Below are 22,655 nucleotides of genomic sequence, written 5' to 3' on the forward strand. Positions count from 1 at the left end.
TGAACGCCATTTCACAAACTTTAGAGAGTCATCTTACAGTTAGGATGAATGCAGCGTGTGAGAATGAGACGGGACATCAGCGTCTGATGGACACACTCGAAAGAAATGATGCTGAATCATTAATGGTGTTATACCGCCATCTAGCGGCCACAATATACAAGTGCAAGAGCGTGTCAAGGTGATTATTCTGTTATTCGGTACATTTTTTCATGTCTTCATCTCCATCATATATTAGTAGTGTCACAATATATCGCAATACAAAAATACAGCATGTATCGTGGATAGTGACAATATGTATTGTGAATAGTTCACCCAAAATGAAAATTACTATGCGAGTTAGTACTAGGCCACATTAAACTACTGTATAATGTTGAATATCTATAATGTATAATATTGCAATGGGGAAATATGTGCGGGTCCTGATGCCAAATGTCTAAAAGAGTAAAAAGAGGCCTACATTATTTTAAATAATTCAGCGACAAAGTGCAAGCATATCCATCTAAAATAATTCTTCAGAATCATGAATATTTTTATTCCGGTGTCACCATTGTCCTGTGCATTTGGTTACCAGCACCAAGTCCAATACTATTCATTTCACCAAATTTAGCATTTTTAATCAACAGTACATTTTTGTTAACCTTTTTTCCATATGTCTTGGTATCGCAATAATATTGTGTCGTGAGTTCAGTATCTTGGTATGTATCGAACTGTGACATGAGGGTATCGTTACACCCCTATCTTATATAAATTCATTTTAACATAATGGATCAAATATTACACTCACATTTTGGGTGTTTTGAAGAAGAAGAAATTTTTTTTATTTTTTGTCATGTCTCTGGGTGCTATACATATAACATGAAAAGCTGTAAATGTATTAAAAAAGATTAATGTTTCAAATAAAAAATAAACCTGTTTTAACAGGTAATGATTTCATAGGTTTTCCCTGTGTCCTCAAGTCCCCGATTTGAGCTTTGAGGTCGCAGAGATTAATGGCAGTGACAGCAGATCTCAAACCAGTGCACTTTCGCTGTCATATTAAGTCTTACATTGTGAAACCGAGAGAACTGCAGAAATAAGTCAAATGCTAAGTCACTGAATGCCATTCTTGTAATGACTTATATATATGATAAAGGCTAAATTTAGTGATATCCATAAATAACGTTTTATGTATTTGTCATTATTTCTCAATGTATTTGAGAATGATGAAATCTCGTACACAAGAAACGTTTTAAATATCTTCATTTCATTTTCCAAATGCATACAAATACAAAACAGATGTTATCAAAAACACAATTTAAATATCATCATAGGATTTAGTTAAACACTTTGACTTCAACTCAAACTCAGAACTTAAAATTCAGACTTTTGCAACTGTTCGCACACTTTTTTTAAGGGTCTGAGGATCATAATACTGATATAAATATTTTATAAAATGAAGCAATACTGAAGACATATCTTAATGTGTGCAACAAGACGAGTAATAAATCCCTTAACATAGTTTTGCATTAAAAAATTACTATTTTAACTGGCCAGACTGACATTGTAATAAATATGAGGTAATCTCCCTGGCCTTAATGCATTGAAAAGCCCAACAAATGATTTCAAATGTTGTTTGACTGTCATAAATAATGCTACCAAACTATGTGGGTGGACTCACCATTAGTTCAGTACCCAAAGCCTGATCACCTGATTTTTCGGGGGGAAAAGTGCTTTCTAAAGATGTCTTATAAACTGTATTGAAATTAAACCCATGGTCATTTTGAAATCATTCACAATGCTACACTTAAATCAGGTTTAAAAGTGTAGTCTCTAATAAAATCCCACATATACCTGTGAGCAGGTACAAAACCACACAAAATAAGTCAAACCAAAACCAACTGGGATCAATGAAGTACTACTACTACTACTACTAGATACCTCTTTGTGTAGAATGTAACAGCTAGAGGATCAGCGCAGATGCTTTTTTCTGAAAGTAAAATGTGCTTTCACATATTAGCCATTTGTTTTTCGTTAGCATGGCTATATGAGTATAAGAGTGCAGAGAGTTCGTAGGAGTGTGTTGATCTATCTCCTTGCAGAAGACCACCATGTTTTACAGGCTACAGTTCATCTCGGGCTTGTTTTGCACGCCACTCCGGGTGCCGGGTCACATGTTCAGCTGCTAGAAGGACTAACCGCATGAACTCCTCTACGTCAAAAGTGTAGTTGGTAAACTTAGGATGTTCCCCAAGAGTAGGGTGATGACCCTGAGACAGAACAAAATATTAGTAAATAATGTAATATAATGTAATATATACACACTTTATCAGCTTATACTAACAAACAATGATCAGTTACAGTATTTGTTTTTATATTTGTAATGTTACAAATGTTCATTGTTAGTTCATATTAGATCCGGTCCATTAAATATAACTAACAGGTCAGTCATAACTTTTGAATTTAATAATGTATTAGTAAATGTTGAGATTGATATAAATTAAGATTAATAAATCTTTTAGAAATATTTCTCATTGTTAGCTCATGTTAACAAACATGTGTAACTAATGTTAAACTTGTAAACTCGTACAACTCACCGGTCACTTTATTAGGTACAACTGTTCAAGTGCTCGGTAACACAAGTATCTAATCAGACAATCAGTCACTCAATGCATTTAGGGATGTAGACATGGTCAAGGAGATCTGCTGAAGTTCAAACTGAGCATCAGAATGGGGAAGAAATGTGATTTAAGTGACTTTGAACGTGGCATCTTTACGGTTTTCAGAGTATTGTCATAAAAAGAGGAAAATATCCAGCGAGCGGCAGTTCTGTGGCCAAAAATGCTGTTTTGATGCCAGAGGTCAGAGGAGAATCGACAGACTGGGTCGAGCTGATAAAAAGGTAACAGTAACTCAAATAATCACTCGTTACAACCGAGGTCTGCAGAAGAGCATCTTTGAACCTTGAAGCAGGACCTTGAAAACACACAACGGTGCCACTCCTGTCAGTTAAGAACAGGAAACTGATGATACATTTCGCACAGGCTCACCAAAATTGGACAATAGGCGATTGGAAAAACAGTGCCTGGTCTGATGAGTGTCATTTTGTGGTGCGACATTCCGATTGTAGGGTCAGAATTTGGTGCAAACAACATGAAAGCATGGATCATCCTGCCTTGTATTAACAGTTCAGGCTGGTGCTAGGTGTGTAATTGTATGGAGGATATTTTATTGGCACACTTTGATCCATTTAGTATTGAGCATCGTTTAAATGCCACAGCCTACCTGAGTATTGTTGCTGACCATGTCCATCCCTTTATGACCACAGTATACCCATCTTCTGGTGGCTACTTCCAGCAAGATAACACACCATGTCAAAAAGCTCAAATCATCTCAAACTGGTTTCTTGAACATGATAGTGAGTTCACTACTCAAATGACCTCCACGGTCCCCAGATCTCAATCCAATAGAGCAGCTTTGGGATTGGTTGAACGGGAGATTTGTATCATGGATGTGCAGCCATTCTGCAGCAACTGCGTGATGCTATCATGTCAATATGGACCAAAGTCTCTGAGGAATGTTTCCAGCACCATGTAGAAACAATGCCACGAAGGAGCAGTTCTGAAGGCAAAAGGGGGTCCAACCCGGTACTAGCAAGATTTACCTAATATAGTGGCCGGTGGGTATATATTGCTATTAGAGAAATATATATTAGAATTCTCTAATAGAAGGTTATGTAGTTAGTTTAAAGGTACTAACATCACTCACAATGAATGTGATTTTGGTACTGTATAAAGGAATACTGGAATGAAATTATATAAACTGGAATTAATCCAGGCAGGGGTGCACAGGTTTGGCTATGTGTGTGTGTGTGTGTGTGTGTGTGTGTGTGTGTGTGTGTGTGTGTGTGTGTGTGTGTGTGTGTGTGTGTGTGTGTGTGTGTGTGTGTGTGTGTGTGTGTGTGTGTGTGTGTGTGTGTGCTCTCTTCACCTTATCCTGGGGGAACACTTTGTCCCTTTTCTGCCAAGTCATGTAATGGACTCCCCTCAGTCGGGCCAGATCACGGTAGCAGCTCTCATCTTGACAGTTGTACCTATGGAATACAGAAAGAGGGATGCTTTATGTCCCAAACTTAGCAGGAAGTGGCCCACAAAGCCTCCGCAGACTCAGTTTGATGGATAACTGTTTAATTAGGCTGTATTTCACTGTCACACACACGCACAGACACAGTCAGATGCTTCCCTCCTCCGTAACACACATTAAAAAGTACATTGTACAGCACAGAAGCTTGACTGCATCCACATGAGAGTTGGGTAGATGTATAACATGACATGGGTGTCAGATGCACACTGGGGAATCCGTCTTAACACATGCTGATAGGTGTGTCGTGGAGAAACAGCACTCTGAAGTGAGTCGTGATGGATTCATTTATCAGTAGTGAAACAGAAAGAAACTTTTTTTAAGCAAGAATGCAACCTAAATATCCAAGAATGGTGGTTGTCTGTGGCTAAGATAAAGATTTAAAATTGTAACAATTTTAAGTAATTGATGGTTCTTGCTTTAAGTTCTTGTTTTAAGTACACTACCATACAAATGTTTGGGATCAGTACAATTTTTGTTTTTGAAAGAAATTAATACTTTCATTCAGCAAGGACACATTACATTGATTAAAAGTGACAGTAGACATTTAAAAGGTTACACAATTTTGCAAACAAATGGTAGTTTTTTTACGTTCTATTCATCAAAGAAACCTGAAAATAAAAATATCCATAAAAATATTAATGTTTTTAACATTGACAAAAATAATAAATGTTCTTGAGAAGCAAATCAGTATATTGGAATGATTTATGAAGGATCATGTGACACTGAAGACTGACATTTCAGTAAAATACACTTTAAAAATATATTAAAATAAAAAACAGTTATTTAAAATTGTAATAATATTTCACAATATTTTTAAAATGTATTTCTGATCAAATAAATGCAACATTAATGAGCATAAGGGACTTCTTTCGAAAACATAAAACACATTTTTTATCAACCCCAAATTTTTGAACGTAAGTGTTTTAAAAGTATTTATTGGAAAAATATTCCTTGATTAGTACAAAAATGAAGTTCTAAGAGGCCATGCATTAATATTGCTTTCTGTTGCTTTGTCATGATCGCAACATAATTTCAATATTCAATTTCAACTTCATCTCATCATTCAAATATCTTGGTCATTTCTACTTAGGATGTCGTAATGTCGATGCTAATGCTTCTAACATTTGTAATTTATAACTTTTGTTTCCTATAAACTTTTAACCTTTTCAGTTGTGTTAATAAAAACTTATAACAACTGATCTTCTATTGCCCTATAATCCATGTAGCTCTTTAAGATCACAAAACTCTGGGCTTCTGGTAGTACCTAGGAAGTCCACTAAAGGACTAAAGGAGGAAGAACGTTTTTTCACATTTGGCTCCTAAACTGTGGAATAGCCTTCCTGATAATGTTCAGGGCTCAGACTCGCTCTCCCAGTTTAAGTATAGATTAAAGATGCATCTCTTTAGCCAAGCATTCACATAATGCATCTCATAATCTTGTACTCCAGTTATATCAGTGCACATGATTGTCTTTGCTTAATGCTACGCTAATTATTTTCCTGTTCTGTTTTATCTCGGGACGCCCATCCCGAGGTAACTAGAGAGTCCGTCAGCTCCAGTCTGGATCCAGCCTCTTATGAAGACTTCAGATGACCATCACCTGTGAAGAGACGACTCCAACACCTGCGAGGACTTCAGATGACGCAGCTCTGCATCAACACGCACCCATGCTCAATTTTCTACATACCCTAATCATTGTTAACAACGTGTATTCTTACTTCACTGAGCCCATTGCTTGTGGCTTAAATTTTTACATTGATTAATAATACATTGTCAACTAAATGTGTGCTTTGTATATGTACATTTCTATATACTCATTTTCTGTGAAGCTGCTTTGAAACAATATGTATTGTGAAAAGCGTTATACAAATAAATGTGAAGTGAATTGAATTAATACAAACATGTTCAAAAAGTATTACTTCGGCAAATTGGTATAAACATGATTTAAACACTGCAGACGGTCAAAAATAACCGTTTACATAAACTCTGAGGGTTTTAAAGTGCATCTAAAACTTAAAAGTGAAGTGGAATGAAGAAGTATTAACATTCCTCAGACTGACAGCTCGACTTAGAAAGCAGAGAGTTACATACAATTCAAATATGACGGCCCAGTCGGGAAGAAAGAGGAGGTGGGTCAGTCCGGCTCCATGCATCCCAATGAAGATATCAGAGTTGTGTGTGGCGTGGATCTGCTCCAAAAACGGCATCTCTCTAAGAATACACATCAGCTTTCAGAATACAATCGCTTCATTAAAAAACAATAAAGACAGAATAACTCACTTGTATTTGTAATCCACCAGCTTGATCTCGAATAAAGGCACAGTCTTCAGGGCATTGATAAGCTGAACACACACACAGCAGGGATTCAGAGGGTGATTAACGAGACCTCACACTCATGTGGACAGAGGCCAAGTAAATCGAGGCTTTTTACCAAGCAGGGGTCTTCAGCAAATAAGAGTTTAAATGGGCAGTTAAGGAAGTAGAGTGATAAATCAATGATGAGCAAAGAGAGAGAGAAAGAGCATTCACCTCCTGCTGGTTTATTATCCTACGGTACTCAGTGCTTCTTGCCAACAGAGTGACACGGATTTGGCCCTCCTGACAGAGCAAAAGGACATCACAGATTTCATACATATCTCAGCACATTTATATGTTTTGTATAACAATTTTGGTATTTCGCTATACATTTTGTAACATACAGTACATAATAAATTTTCAAAATATATTCAAACATTCAATGTATTATTTAAACCTTTATTTAGGTGGTTAAAAAGGAAGTAAATGTACATAATATGTGTGTTGAGAAAGAACTGGGCTCCCTCATTGACAAAGACAATGTGAAGGAATAACTTGTACAACAGTGCCATCTAGTGGCAGATGGTACAATCATGACAATGAATAAACTATAAGTTCAGTGCAGCGCTTCACTTTTTCCACATTTTGTTATGTTATAGCCTTATTACAAAATTGATTAAATTCATTGTTTTTTTTCCCTCAATTTCCTACAAACAATATCCCATAATGACAATGTGAAAGAAGTGCAAATTTATTAAAAATAAAATTCGAAAAATATCACATGTACATAAGTATTCACAGCCTTTGCTGAATACTTTGTTGAAGCACCTTTGGCACCAATTACAGCCTCAATTCTTTTTGAGTATAATGCTACAAGCTTGACACACCTATTTTTGGGCAGTTTCTCCCATTCTTCTTTGCAGGACCTCTCAAGTAGCCTGGTCCTCCCAGACTCTCGTACATTTAATTTGTACTGAGTCTGGCCACTCTCCATTGACAAGCGTTAACTTCCTTGAAGGCCAGAACTCTGTTGAAATTTAAAACTATTGGATCTGCCTAGAGCCACTCTGGGTCTGCCATAACCAATCGCAAACGTTTGGTCATCTCAAACTAGCGCACGACATCAACATCATCATTCTCAGCCACTCCCTCTGTACGCTGATTGGACCTGTTAAAATTTGACCGGAGAAAACTAGAGAATATACCGCAATCCCAGACGATGTACAGAAGGGAAATGAAAATTGAGCGGAAGTACGTAGGAGGGCGGAGCCAGGCTACCTCTAAAGCTCCATCAGGTTGGATGGGAAGTGACGGTGCACATCCATTTTCAGATCTCTCAAGAGATGTTCAATCGGATTCAAGTCTGGGCTCTGGCTGGGCCACTCCTTTGTTATATTGGCTGTGTGTTTAGGGTCGTTGTCCTGTTGGAAGATAAACCTTCACCTCAGTCTGAGGTCCAGAACGCTCTGGACCAGGTTTTCATCAAAGATGTCTCTGTACATTGCTTTATTCATCTTTCCCTCAATCCTCACTAGTCTCCCAGTTCCTGCCGCTGAAAAACATCCCCACAGCATGATGCTGCCACCACCATGCTTCACTGTAGGGATGGTATTGGCCAGGTGATGAGTGGTGCCTGGTTTCCTCCAGACATGACGCTTGCCATTCAGGCCAAAAAGTTCAATCTTTGTTTCTCATGGTCTGAAAGTCCTTCAGGTGCCTTTTGGCAAACTGCAGGTGAGCTGTCATGTGCCATCCGGCCACTCTACCATATCTTCCTGATTGGTGGAGTGCTGCAGATTTGGTTGTTCTTCTGGAAAGTTCTCCTCCCTCCACAGAGAAATGGTGGAGCTCTGTCAGAGTGACCATTGGGTTCTTGGTCACCTCCCTGACTATGGCCCTTCTCCCCCGGTCGCTCAGTTTGGCCTGGGCGGCCAGCTCTAGGAAGAGTCCTGGTGGTTCCAACCTTCTTCCATTTACAGATGATGGAGGCCATTGTGCTCATTGGGACCCTCAATGCTGCAGAATTTTTTTCTGTACCCTTCCCCAGATCTGTGCCTTTATAAAATCCTGTCTCGGAGGTCTACAGACAATTCCTTGGACTTCATGGGTTGGTTTGTGCTCTGACATGTACTGTTAACTGTGAGACCTTATATAGACAGGTGTGTGCCTTTCCAAATAATGTCCAATCAACTGAATTTACCACAGATGGACTCCAATCAAGTTGTAGAAACATCTCAAGGATGATCAGTGGAAACAGGATGCACCTGAGCTCAATTTTGAATGTCATGACAAAGGCTGTGAATAAAAGTATGTGAACCGCTTACAGAATCTGTGAAAATGTGAATTATTTTAACAAAATTAAAGAGATGATGCAAAATGCATTATTTTTTTTATTTAGTGCTGTGCTGAATAAGATATTTTACATTAAAAATGTTTTACATATAGTCCACAAGACAAAAAATAGCGGAATTTATTAAAATACACCAGTTCAAAAGTTTATGAACCATTAATTCTCAGTGCTGTCTGTCGTTCCCTGGATGATCCACGGCTGTTTTTTTTGTTTTCTGATGATTGTTCATGAGCCCCTTGTTTACCCTGAGCAGTTAAACTGACCAATGTTCTTCAGAAAAATCCTCCAGGTCCTGCACATTCTTCAGCTTTCCAGCATCTTTTGCATATTTGAACCCTCTCCAGCAGTGACTGTATGATTTTGAGATCCATCTTTTCACACCAATTGAGGGACTCAAACACAACTATTAAAAAAGGTTCAAACATTCACTGATGCTCCAGAAGGAAACACAATGCATTAAGTGTGGGGGTTATATTTTTTGTATAAATATCATTTTATTTTCATTTAGTACTGCCCTTCAGAAGCAACAGAAGATACTTACATGTTTCCCAGAAGACAAATTAAATACAATTTACCTTGATTTAACTCCCTGGCTCTTAAAGGGATAGTTCACCCTGAAATGCCGTGGATCATCCAGGTAACGACACAGTATTAAGAATCGATGGTTCATAATCTTTTGAACGGAGTCATTTTAATAAATTCAGCAATTCTTTTTTTCTTGTGACTATATGTAAAAAAAATGTATGTAAAATATCTTATTCACGACAGTACTAAATAAAAAAATAACATGCGTTTCAATCTTATCTCACTTATTTATTTAAAATTATTCACATTTCACAGATTCTGCAAGCGATTCACATACTTTTTCTTGCAACTGTATGTACATGATATGATTTTTTCGTTTTTTATTTTTAAGACATTTGCAAAGATTTCAAACAAACTTCTTTCACATTGTCATCATGGGATATTGTTTGTATAACTGAGGGAAAAAATTATGGGTTTAAGGCTGTAACATAACAAAATTTGGAAAAAGTGAAGCGCTGTGAATACTTTCCGGTTGCACTATATATATGTGTGACTATAATCTAAACATTATTGCTACACAAAAGCCTGTGGCAAACAATATTGAAACTATGGCTATAATATTGCATTATAATATTATAATTTAATATTTCTGTATTTAAAAGCATAAGGATTACAATTAATTTAATATTAATAATAAAACAATAAATAATATAATATAAATGATAAAATAATTAGTTATTTAAATTGATAAGAAATAAAATGAATCTAATATTTAAAATTATATAATAAATTATATAATATACAATTATAATTTAAAAGTTATTTATTTCAAAGTATAAGAATTCAAATCAATTTGATATTTAAAATAAAATAAACAATATAATATGAAATTAAAATATTTAAATTAAATTAAATAGAAATAATACATAAAATAATAAACATTTAATTTATAAATAATTATCATTATTATTTATTTAAAATTATAATAATTAAAAATATTATAAAGTACAACTAAAATATTTATTTATTTTTTATATCTATTTGTGCTTTGATAATATCAGGAAAGAGTGATTTCACAAAGAGATTGTTATGTGATTTTATGAGCATCACACTTTCAAAATTAGCACAGGAGAAAAACAGCTAATATAGTGCATAAATTATGTTATATAGTATATGTAAACAAGTTGTGCATTATATAAACAGTTTCCTGTATTAAATTGTAAAGTGTGATGCTCATAACCACATAATCTCTTTGTGAAATCACTCTTTTTTGTTTTTCTGAACAAACACAGATAAATTAGTATCTGATTCAGAAAGAATGACTGTGTCTCTATTATTAGATTACAGGAATCAAATCGTGATCAGTATTTGTACGTGTGTGTGTGAGAGAGAGAGTTCAAGCATATTTACCTTCGGTCCATCTTGTGGGACATTGAGTCGATAAACGACATGCTGGGAAAACGCCTTGAACAGCCCCTCACTGTGGCAGTCAGAGATCTATCAAATTACACACATCTGTCAGTTAAATCTTCTCTACATGTCATTTGCACACAGAAGGCAGAGGCACACAATCATTAATATGAGGATGATTTGAGCGACAGCACCAGATGAGTTCAGTCTCACACAAGGCAAATATTCTATATCACACGCACAGCATCCACAGATGTCACACAGAGATGCATTAACATAGACAGAAGACAGCAGATGAACATGATGAGAAGAACAAATGCTAAATGGGGGGGGGGGGGGGTGAGAGCAACATAGGCATGCAAAGACAAGAATACGTACAAGAGGGGTGTTGTAGAAAAGGCCATATCGCATTCTCGGTAGGAGAGAGAAAAATGCATCTCTGAAACACACCTGTGAAAAACACATACTTTTAAATAGCATCAAAACACTCAGATGCTGATAAAAGTGTGAACTAGTGATGTGGAGTAAAAGTATTTTACCCTTTTGGAGTCAAAGTTTTTGAGGTGAATGATGTCATAATCTGTGAAAGCCCGCCAAGTTTCACTGAACAGGTCTCCATATCCATACATACTCTGACAGACAAAACAACTCAATTAAATACAGTTTTTTAAATACAAGTCCCTCTGCAGTCAATAATGTTATCTCTTAAAACTCATCTTTGATAATCAAAATGACACATTCAAATGTTTTTTTTCCTGTGAAAATAACTTCCTCGTGCCTTTAAAATAGCTTGAATGTAAATTTACACCCTTGCCTCATTTAGTATACGCGGATACTTGATCCACTCGATTCTTCCTTGTCACATGATCCTTTAGAAACCATTCTGATATGCTGATTTGCTGCTGAAGAAACATCATTTATTTGAATTTTAAAAAATTATAATAATTATTATAAATGTCTTTACTGTCACTTTTAATCAATTTAACGTTTCCTTGCTAAATAAAGCATTCATTAATTTATTTAAAAAAAAAAAAAATATATATATATAAATATATATATATATATATATATATATATATATATATATATATATATATATATATATATATATATATATATATATATATATATATATATATATATAATTATTGACCCTAACCTTTTAACAGTGGTGTAAAGTATTTGAGTAAATGTAATTAGTTACTGTATCTTTTTGACTACTTTGTAGTTGTACTGAGTATCAAAGATATCTGCAACTTTTACTCTCTACTTGACTACATTTTTGAACAAGTAAGTTTACTTTTTACTCCAATACATTTGTGTTGAGTAATGCAATTATACATTACATTTTGCATGGCACCTAACTTTTTCTACAGCAGTTTGTTTCTGCTATAAAGAAGCGATATCGCCATCAAAGGGCATTGAAGGTACTATATCTTGTGTGTTTTGCCTTTACTCACCCAAACATGTCAACAGGGCTACTTTACATGAATGCAAGTGCATTAGCAGGTAGTTGATGAATCGCAAGTGTTTGATTTATGAGATGAGGACGTGACTGCCACTGCAGCCAGTAATGAGGCTGAAACCAGCACATCCAGTGCAAGAAGGCTTTGACTATTTAATTCTACTTAACATTACGTTATTTATTCGCTATATTGACGAGACCTTTTAGAAGGATATTTGTTTACTTATGGCCTTTTTGTGCAGGAACAGGAACTAAAAGTCGCTACTAAACGTATCTTCTTAAAGGGATAGTTCACCCAAAAATGAAAATTCTGTCGTCATTTTATCATAAAGAAGATATTTTGAAGAATGTTTGTAACCAAGCAGATAGAGCAACCATTGACTACCATAGTATTTTTCCCCTACTATGGTAGTCAATGGTTGCTCTATCTGCTTGGTTACAAACATTCTTCAAAATATCTTCTTTTGGGTTCAGCAGAACAAAGAAACTCATACAGGTTTGGAACAACTTGAGGGTGAGTAAATGATGACAGAATTTTCATTTTTGGGTGAACTATCCCTTTAAACTGGATTAGATTACAGATTCTAATCCTTATTTTCCTAATCTCTCATAATTTACTATTGAAACTAAAATCCAAAAAGACCATTCAAATTCTAGACAAAATGGCCACGTTCACACAACAACAGAACACAGTTGTCAGTCCTTAACCCATTTAATCCCACCGGTCACAATAGTGACCGTAAAAAAAATTTTCATTTCTAAGGCTATAAAAATGTTACTGAATGATCTATCAATGCATTTCCAGCAGATATTGAAATAATAAAGGGTCTCAATGAAATATATGCAGTGTCGCATGTTTACTGTAAATTGTCACATGACCAGAGCTGTTTACTTCCTGTTTGTGCCAAGAGAAGAGGATGGCAGCAGGAAAGCTCCCAAAGAAAAGGCTGGTAAAGTATGTTAACATAAAGATTAGATTTATAGATTTTTGGTACACATCTTGTTTAAGGTGTCTAGTATTGATATATGCATTTGCAATTACTCAACTTTGTTTAATGTGGTCATAGAACTCACAAACATGTCATCGGCAACAATAGTGACCGGTGGGATAACCCATTGTATCTACATACTAATACACATAGGCTAACTGTTCTACCTTACTTTCTACCTAATTTTACACACACACACACACACACACACACACACACACACACACACACACACACACACACACGGTCACGTCTCCTCTGATGTCTGATCTCCCCACACACACACACACACACACACACACACACACTCACACAGACAGACAGACAGAAACTCACACACACACACACACACACACACAAACTCGCACACACACACGGTCACGTCTCCTCTGATGTCTGATCTCCCCACACACACACACACACACACACACACACACAGACAGACAGAAACTCACACACACTCACACACACACACACACAGAAACTTACACACACACACATGGTCACGTCTCCTCTGATGTCTGATCTACACACACACACACAAACACACACACGGTCACGTCTTCTCTGATGTCTGATCTCCACACACAGAAACACATACAAACACACATACACAAACACACACACACACTCACACATGGTCACGTCTCCTCTGATGTCTGATCTCCACACACACACCCACACACACACACACAGACACACAAAAACAAAAAAAAACAAAAAAACATACACACACACACACAAAAACACACACAAACACACTGCACAGGTCAAATAGTCCTATATTAAATCAATACAATGGTTGATACAACACAGTATCCCACCGGTCACAATTGTGACCGATCATAAAACACACTTTTTCACACACTTTTCCATGAAAATTTCAAAAAATTATGATTGATTGTTTCAAAGGGATACTAATGACACATGATTTGGATATTTTTGTGTCTGGGAAAAATTTGGGATTAAATGGGTTAATACAAATGTGGCTTCCTTATATCTACCAAGAGTAGCATGTACAAAGCTGAGCAACAGTCCTGGCAACAGTCCAAAGATGAAAAGCAACAGTCCTGGTACTGAGCCTTGAGGTACTCCATACTGAATTTGTGATAAATATGACAGCTCTTTGTTTACTGATACAAAATGATAATGTCAGATAAGTATGATTTGAACCATGCCAATACAATTCCACTAGTGCCAACAGAATTTTTGAGTCTATTCAAAAGAATGTTGTGGTTGATAGAATCAAATGCAGCATTAAGATCGAGTAACACTAATAGAAAGATACAACAACAATCAGATGATAAGAGCAAATCATTTGTAACTCTAAATCCTGACTGAAAATCCTTACCGATAACATTTCTTTCTAAAATGAAACACAGTTGTTAGGATACTGCCTTTTCTAGTATATTTGTCAATCCCCAAAACTGACAGTGTGAACGTAACCTTATACACAGTTACAAACTTAACTCTCAAGTACATAAATATATAATAATATTACAAGGTGGATTTTATTTGGCATTGTCGATCACATTGTTTCATAAAAAAAAGTCTCCCTCTTTCTCCACCCCCTTAATTTTCCCTCTTCCTCTCCCTTGAAATACCAGCATCTGAACAATAGGCAGGATAAGGTTTTCTCGTAAGACACTTTATTTTCAGCACACCGTTTCCTTTTTATCTTTCTGTTTACCTCCTGAAACTGGCAGTCGGTTTAAACAACAAACCTTCGATTAGTGTTTGTAAGAAACACTCTCTAAGCCCTCACGGTTGATGATTTACTGGAAGACATTAGAAGCAAAGGATGTTTGTGTGTTTAAGAGAGATGAACACTTACTGTATCCCACATTGACAATGTTTATGTCATGGCTGAAGGAATTGTTGAGGTGCTGGGAGATGTAGAGGTTAACAAAATCACAGAAATGATGGTACATGTTCACTCCTGCAAAAGACAAGCGAAGCATGCAAGTTTTTAAAAAAACGAAAAAGACAAAAAAAAAACCTTACTTATTCGCACAAAAAGATTACCTGCATCCATCTTCATGAAGACGGTTGGTCTGTCAATTATAACATCACAATGGCCATCGTCTAGGGGGTGGAAGTCCAGCTCTGAGTATGTCTCCAATTCAGCAAACCTGAGAGAGGATAAACAAAAAGTTACACGTACATAAAAGGCTTTTTTATACCTTAAAACTTAAGTATGGATCCTTTTCACATTTCCGGGGTTCTCAGAAGCGAAAGTCGTCATAGTTGGGTAAACTTCTATAGTGGGGAATGAGAGATGACAGCAAATATATTTTTTTGTATTTCCATTTGCTCCAATAGCAAAAGAAAAAAATCTATGATAGAGTTTCCACGACTTTCCAAAAAAAGGAAAAAAATATTGAGCGATTATGTCGGTCAGAAGAGAGAAAGATATAAAATACGCTGTCACTCCCTCAGCCGTTGTATGAGAAGCTTCTTCGCACCGTTAATTCGTTTTTTGTAGGCATGATAGTCTAAAATGACAACTCTATTATCATTTACTCACCATCAAAGCTATTGAATGTATTTTTTTTTTTAAATGCAATATAGCTCACAAGTCATATGGGACACTTTTATGGCACTTTTTGTAGGAGGTAGCCATTAATCACTGTCTATTTTTATAGTAGGGAAAAGAGTAGCATGAACATTTTTTTAAATATCTCCTTTGCGAACAAAAAAAAAGTTTTTTGGTGGCATAAGGTGAGTAAATGACAAAAAATATATTTTGGGTGAATGTCAAGAGGCATTAGCAGATATATTCTACTGTTCAAAAGTTTCTTATGATCACCAAGACTGCATTTATTTGTTCAAAATGTAAAATAACTGTTTTCTATTTGAATATATTTTAAAATGTAATTGTTCCTGTGATGGCAAAGCTGAATTTTCAGCATCATTACTCCAGTGTTCAGTGTCACATGATCCTTCAGAAATCATTCTAATATGCTGATTTGGTGCTCAAGAAACATTATTACTATTATTATTATCAATGTTGAAAACAATTCTGGTGCTTAGTATTTTTGTTGAAACTGTGATACATTTTGTAAGGATTATATGATAAATAAAACTTTATTTGGAATAAAAATATATAATTTATAAATATTAAATCTTATATGTACTTACCTTAGTAATAACAGTAAATTATGTATAATTACATGCAACTAACCCTCAACCAATCCATAATCCTACCCTAACCCTATAGTAAGTACATGTAGATAACCATTATTACTCAGTACTTAAATATATAATTATACTGTAACAAAGACACCTTAATATAAAGTGCAACTGAAAATCTTAATGACCCCAAACTTTTGAACTGTAGTTTATCAATCTTAGTTGCTAAATGTTTTGCCACACAGGTAAAGAAATATATTAATATAATAAATAATCCATTAAGTTTTTTTATTTGGACATAAGTTATTTACCAAGACTGAAGAGGACTCTTGTGTGTCCCTTCTGCAGCTAGTGCTTTACTGTTAAGGCTGCAGTGACCACCGATCTCACCCTGTTCCAGGAAATCCTCTTTATACCTGCAGTGTCAGAGAGGAAAAGAGATGGAGAAAGAGAACTCATTTAGACAGGAAGTTCTCGCAGTTCTGCCAGAAAGAAAACAATTTCACAGAGTTTTGGTTTTTCCTTGACCTCCAACGACCCTAGAGGGGGTCACTGACCTCTCATGACCTCTGCGAGGACTCCTCAGGTCCAGGTACAGGTTTGTGGCCCTGCAGAACCGCATATGACTGGAGCACTTCAGAGAGGAATCACCCTTTAAAAAAATGTCAAACTTGTATTTGCAAGTTTGTTCCCAGGATTGTTTGGACATGTTGAAGCAGTAACATTTAAAACAGCCATTATGTCTTAAGCTCAGTGCTCATGCTCAAAGCTCTGGAGGTGAGGCACGAACTTTATCAGAGCTTTACCACGGTAAAGACGAAGCAACTGAGTTGAAGGCTTGGTGAACAAAGAGCAGAGAGGAAAGTGAGGTAGAAGAGGGAAACTCACAGGACTCGACGGCTTGCACAATGTCTTCATCTCACTGAGACGCTCCCTCACATAGCCAAAATCTGCCTGCTTCCAGAAAAGTTCCTGGGCGGCCTGAATAGAGCCTGCCCTAAAGAAAGAAGACAGACAGTAGCACTATTTGGAGTGGATAAAAGTAGTCTTTGTGTTGAAGGTCAAATCCTTGAAGTGCTTGAGCGAAAACAGGAAAACAGGCTGTGTTCAAATCTTAGTAACTTGTGGTAGCTTGTATTAGCATTAGATTAAAGAAACACAACTTTGCTTTCCACGGTAAACAGGGTTTGCAGTGCAAAGTGAAAAAATAAGTGTAATCCACAATAATTTATGGAACTAGCATAATTGGGCAACACTTCACAATAAAGTTAAATTCATTAACATTAGTTAATGCATTATTAATGTTAAGTTGTATGTATTAATGTTAATTAATGCATTATGAATAAAGATTAATTGACGATTACTAAACAGCAGTATATTTATACATTTACATTATCCTAGATTCATAATTAAATACTGTTAAAAAATTGTTTCATTGTTCTTCATTGTTAGTTCAAAATAGGCTTATTTCATGTAATAATTATACATATTGGGGTCAATGATTTTTTTTTATTTTAAAGAAATTAATACTTTTATAACTTTTAACAATTATAATGTTACAAAATATTTATATTTCAAATCAATGCTGTCCTTTTGAACTTTCTATTGATAAAAAAATTCTGAAGAAAAAAACATTGAGAAGTGGAACTGTTTTCAACAATGATAATAATAAGAAATGTTTTTTTTAAGCAGCAAATCAGCATATTAGAATGATTTCTGAAGGATCATGTGACACTATAGACTGCAAATAAATTATACTGAAAATTCAACTTTACAGTTGTATTATAGCTGTATTTTGGATAAAATAAATGCCTTGGTGCGCAAAAGAGGCTTTTTTCAAAAAACTTAAACGATCTTACCGACCCCAGGCTATTGAACAGTAGAAAACCAAAAACATAAATTCTGTCATGTCGTACCAAATGTTTGTCATCCCCAAAAGGAGATATTTTAAAAACTGCTCTTTACCATACAATAAAAATAGACAGTGATCAATGGCTACCTCCAACAAAAAGTGTTCTACACAAATTCCGATCTTTCAGTTTTGAGGTTGAGTAAATGATGACAGTTGTCGTTTTTGCTGCCCTGCCTATTTACATACATATACAACACATTGCCAAAAGTTTTGCGACGCCTGCCTTTACATGCACATGAACTTTAATGACATCCCATTCTTAATCCGTAGGGTTTAATATGGAGTTGGCCTTCCCTTTGCAGCTATAACAGCTTCAACTCTTCAGGGAAGGCTTTCCACAAGGTTTAGGAGTGTGTTTATGGGAATTTTTGACCATTCTTCTAGAAGCGCATTTGAGGTCAGGCAATGATGTTGGACGAGAAGGCCTGGCTCACAGTCTCCACTCTAATTCATCTCAAAGGTGTTCTATTGGGTTGAGGTCAGGACTTCGTGCACTGGTGCGCAGTCATGGTGGAACAGGAAGGGGCCATTCCCAAAGTGTTCCCACAAAGTCAGGAGCATGAAATTGTCCAAAATGTCTTGATATGCTGAAGCATTAAGGGTTTCTTTCACTGGAACTAGCCCAACCCCTGAAAAACAACCCCACACCATAATCCCCCCTCCACCAAACTTCACAGTTGGCACCACTGCATCCGACACTTTGCTTTGCTCTTGATGAAGGCTTGGCTGCAGCTGCTCGGCCATGGAAACCCATTCCATGAAGCTCTCTACGCACTGTTCTTGAGCTAATCTGGAGGCCACATGAAGTTTGGAGGTCTGTAGCTAGATTGCAAAAAGTTGGTGTCTTCTGCGCACTGTGCACCTCAGCATGCGCTGACCCCGCTGTGTGATTTTACGTGGCCTACCACCTCGTGGCTGAGTTGCTGTTGTTCCCAATTGCAGGTGGAAACCTATCACTGTACCACGCTTGGATTCACTGAGCTCCTGAGAGCGACCCATTCTTTCACAAATGCATGTCTAGGTGCTTGCTTTTATACATCTGTGGCCGTAGGGGTATCCTACAGCAATGTAGTGTGCATGGGTAATTATATGGTTATGAATAGTGGGAAAACATAAAGGTGTTAAAGAAAAATGTAGGTCAGTGAAGAAAGGCATACCATCCTGAGTCAACACTGGTGCACACAGGATAGCTGAATCTGTGCTCAGCGGAGCAGCTCTTTTCATACCCCCAGCAGGACTTCTTGAGCAACAGAGCATCCTGTCACAGCCAACAGAGACATAGAGCTAAGAGAACATCCCGTTTATAATCATCTAACGACAGTAAAGCATATCCACAACACTAGTGATAAAGTTACACGCTATACTACAAAGAAGTCCACCATTATAACCGATGTATGACAATGTCTTCAGAAAAATATCCCACTCACTTCTAACCCAACTTCAGCAAACATTCCACAAGAAACAAAAGGAAATAGCTTACTTTAAAAGGGCAAAGCGGGTCCTCCTTGCAGAGTTCGGCCAATGGTTTGTTGTTGTGCAGAAAGAATGGAATATGCTGCTGAGGCAGCGCCAGGCTGCTGTAGTCCAGCTGTGGCGTGCGGCTGCTGTTCTGGCCGCTGTCTGTGGCAGAGATGGTTTCAGTGCAGGCCAGGCACAGAGCTACCAGCAGCAACATAGTCCCTCAAGCCACATGGAAGGAACCACACTGGCTCTCACCACCTGCAATCATTTATGAGAGAGAGAGAGAGGAGAGAGAGAGAGAGAGAGAGAGAGAGAGAGAGAGAGAGAGAGAGAGAGAGAGAGAGAGAGAGAGAGAGAGAGAGAGAGAGAGAGAGAGAGAGAGAGAGAGAGAGAGAGAGAGAGAGAGAGAGAGAGAGAGAGAGAGAGAGAGAGAGAGAGAGAGAGAGAGAGAGAGAGAGAGAGAGAGAGAGAGAGAGAGAGAGAGAGAGAGAGAGAGAGAGAGAGAGAACTAATGGTTTACGGGGAGGACAAACACCAAAGCTCTGGAAGTAACAACAGTGTGGGAACCTGCAAATGAACGGATCTTCCTCCAATGTGAAACTCCTATACCACAGGAAATATTAGTGACCTTTTTCCTTCCATTGTTTTAAGGCCAGGATTGAGGGAAATTAATAGAAAAACAAGTGCACATTCTACAGAAAAGATGGTCATGCATATACTCTGATATGAGTTGATAACTAATTTTGAACAGTAACAGTGAGGATTTCTATTTAAAATCATTATGAAATTATATTTTCTGATAAGATACATAAAAAAATGCTCTGTAAGATCATCAAATATTTCTAATTAGTCATAATGCCTGCCTCGGTTTGTTATTATTTTTCATTACCACAAAGTACTTGAATGGAATCAGACAATAACTGATCAATCACATAAATTAATTATAAATAAATAAATAAAATAAAATATAACCTATGAATTCAACTATTACTATGTTGGTTTGTAGTTACTGATTTTAAAAAAAAATTTATATAAATGAAAAAAAAAAAGTTGTATCTTTTTTTCCCGTACAATAACTTTGAGCGACAATTTTGAATGTTTGAACTTGACAATGCAGTCAACGTTACAATTTCTGTAAAATTCGTCAGGCTGCCCTGTAAAAAAAAAAAAAACCTACTTAAACACATTAGCTGAATCTTGTATAACTTATTAAAAAGTTGAAAATTGCTTAACTTATTTTGAGGAGTTGCAATGTAAAAATAAGTAAAATGTAATGTCATAACTAATTTTTACAGTGTGTAGAAACGGTTCATAGGATGTTACTTGTGCAAAAATTTGTTATTTAAATTAATTTAATCCAATATTAATAACATACATCATGTCAAAATGATGACATTGTTCTACATTTTTGGATACAATTGAACCAATCAAGACTTCTGATGTGGGACAGGCCAGACAGACATTAAATTACTAATTTTAAAGACTATTTTTAAAGACTAATTTTATATAAATAATAGTTTAGCAGATAATCACAACCACAACATAAAATAGGATTTGTGACTTTAAAAATAAGTCATGAGATTCCATGACAAAACATTAATAAATTAACATAGGCCTGGCCTACTATAAATAAATAAATATATATATATATATATATATATATATAGGCTATATATATATATATATATATATATATATATATATATATATATATATATATATATATATATATATATATATATATATATATATATATATATATATATATATTTTTTTTTTTTTTTTTTTTTTTTTTTTTTTATCTTTATTTAGTTAGAAGCTATGGTACTTTTTTGTAAGGGGAAATGACTAATTGCTTTGCTGTGTTGCCTTGTAACTATGACAAAGTAATTACAGATTACATAATTAAAACCCAGTGGGGGAAAAAACACGCCCACATTGTGCAAATGTGACAGTAGAAGTCCAAATTAACCTGATAATTGAGCAATATTTGCACAAATCAACGCGACAAGCATAGTTTACACCAAAATGCTACTATAACATTTCTGGAATTACAAGCACAGCTGTGTACTAAAAGATATTTAACACAATGACAGAAATATTCTGACAAACGTCTGGAATTAATTAAAAGAGATGCCCTTTTTAACTACTTATGATTTACAGTAGTAAAAAATAACTGTAAGACTACCAGGGGATGTTATCTATAAAACTATTATATTCGTCTCTTCTAAATGCAGTGTCTAATGCGATCTGTCTAGACAGGGCAGATCAAACAGATTAACAAAGGCGCACTGTATTCCAATCCCATTCGCTTTATGGAGCAAATGCCCTACAGAAGAGTAAATGTACCATACTGGGTTTTAAAAACTCTTCCTGTCCATATATGGTAAAAGTTGGTGAAATCTGCACAAGTTTTTCTTCTTCTTCTTCTTCTTCTTCTTTTGTTAAAGGTAGCAGTCAAACTACAAAGCGTGATACCCAAATGCACCGACACACCACGACCCCAAAATAACACATAACAAAAATAATAATAGTGCAAGCTGAGGTGGGGACCGCGACAACCACAAAGACTTGACACGTTGCCAGGGTCAGAGGCTCTTCCAGCTGTCCCACCATCAGTTATATCCAGCGCAAAAACACATATGCATTACACACACAAGAGGAAATTAACGTTGTTCTCTTTTAGTAGTTCTAAATAAGTTAAGATGAATAGTCACAGTTATAACAAAAAAAATATATAATTGCGTACCTCCTTGGAGAAACTAAGGACAGGCAGAAGGTACATTTAGGGATGCAGTCGCCATACTACCGGAAACTATCAGCCGGCATGTGCTACTGTAGAAAACCGCAAGAGGGCGCACGAGGAATTGCAAGAATGCTCAGTAAACAACAACAATACTATTTGTAACTTTGTTACTTTACAAAAAATTACAACTACAAAAAAATATCTCTGTAATTATTAGTCATGAATAAAGCTGTAAAACCAATTAAAGCAGA

General features: G+C 36.0%; 1 protein-coding gene across 1 annotated transcript; it reads right to left on the reverse strand.

Annotated features, from left to right (window-relative positions):
* Positions 1–790: 790 nt before the first annotated feature.
* On the reverse strand, positions 791–22,487 carry eogt (EGF domain-specific O-linked N-acetylglucosamine (GlcNAc) transferase). Its single transcript, XM_079843810.1, is given in 17 exon segments — positions 791–2,246; positions 3,967–4,069; positions 6,211–6,330; positions 6,400–6,461; positions 6,649–6,717; positions 10,700–10,786; positions 11,078–11,149; positions 11,239–11,331; positions 14,988–14,999; positions 15,001–15,092; positions 15,179–15,285; positions 16,597–16,701; positions 16,843–16,937; positions 17,174–17,282; positions 19,355–19,455; positions 19,678–19,916; positions 22,408–22,487. Coding segments are annotated over 16 exon segments (1,569 nt in total). The 5' UTR covers positions 19,873–19,916; positions 22,408–22,487; the 3' UTR covers positions 791–2,099.
* Between the last annotated feature and the right edge of the window lie 168 nt (positions 22,488–22,655).

The sequence above is a fragment of the Gobio gobio genome, assembly GCF_949357685.1.
Source record: "Gobio gobio genome assembly, chromosome: 19".
In the NCBI taxonomy this organism is placed as follows: domain Eukaryota; kingdom Metazoa; phylum Chordata; class Actinopteri; order Cypriniformes; family Gobionidae; genus Gobio; species Gobio gobio.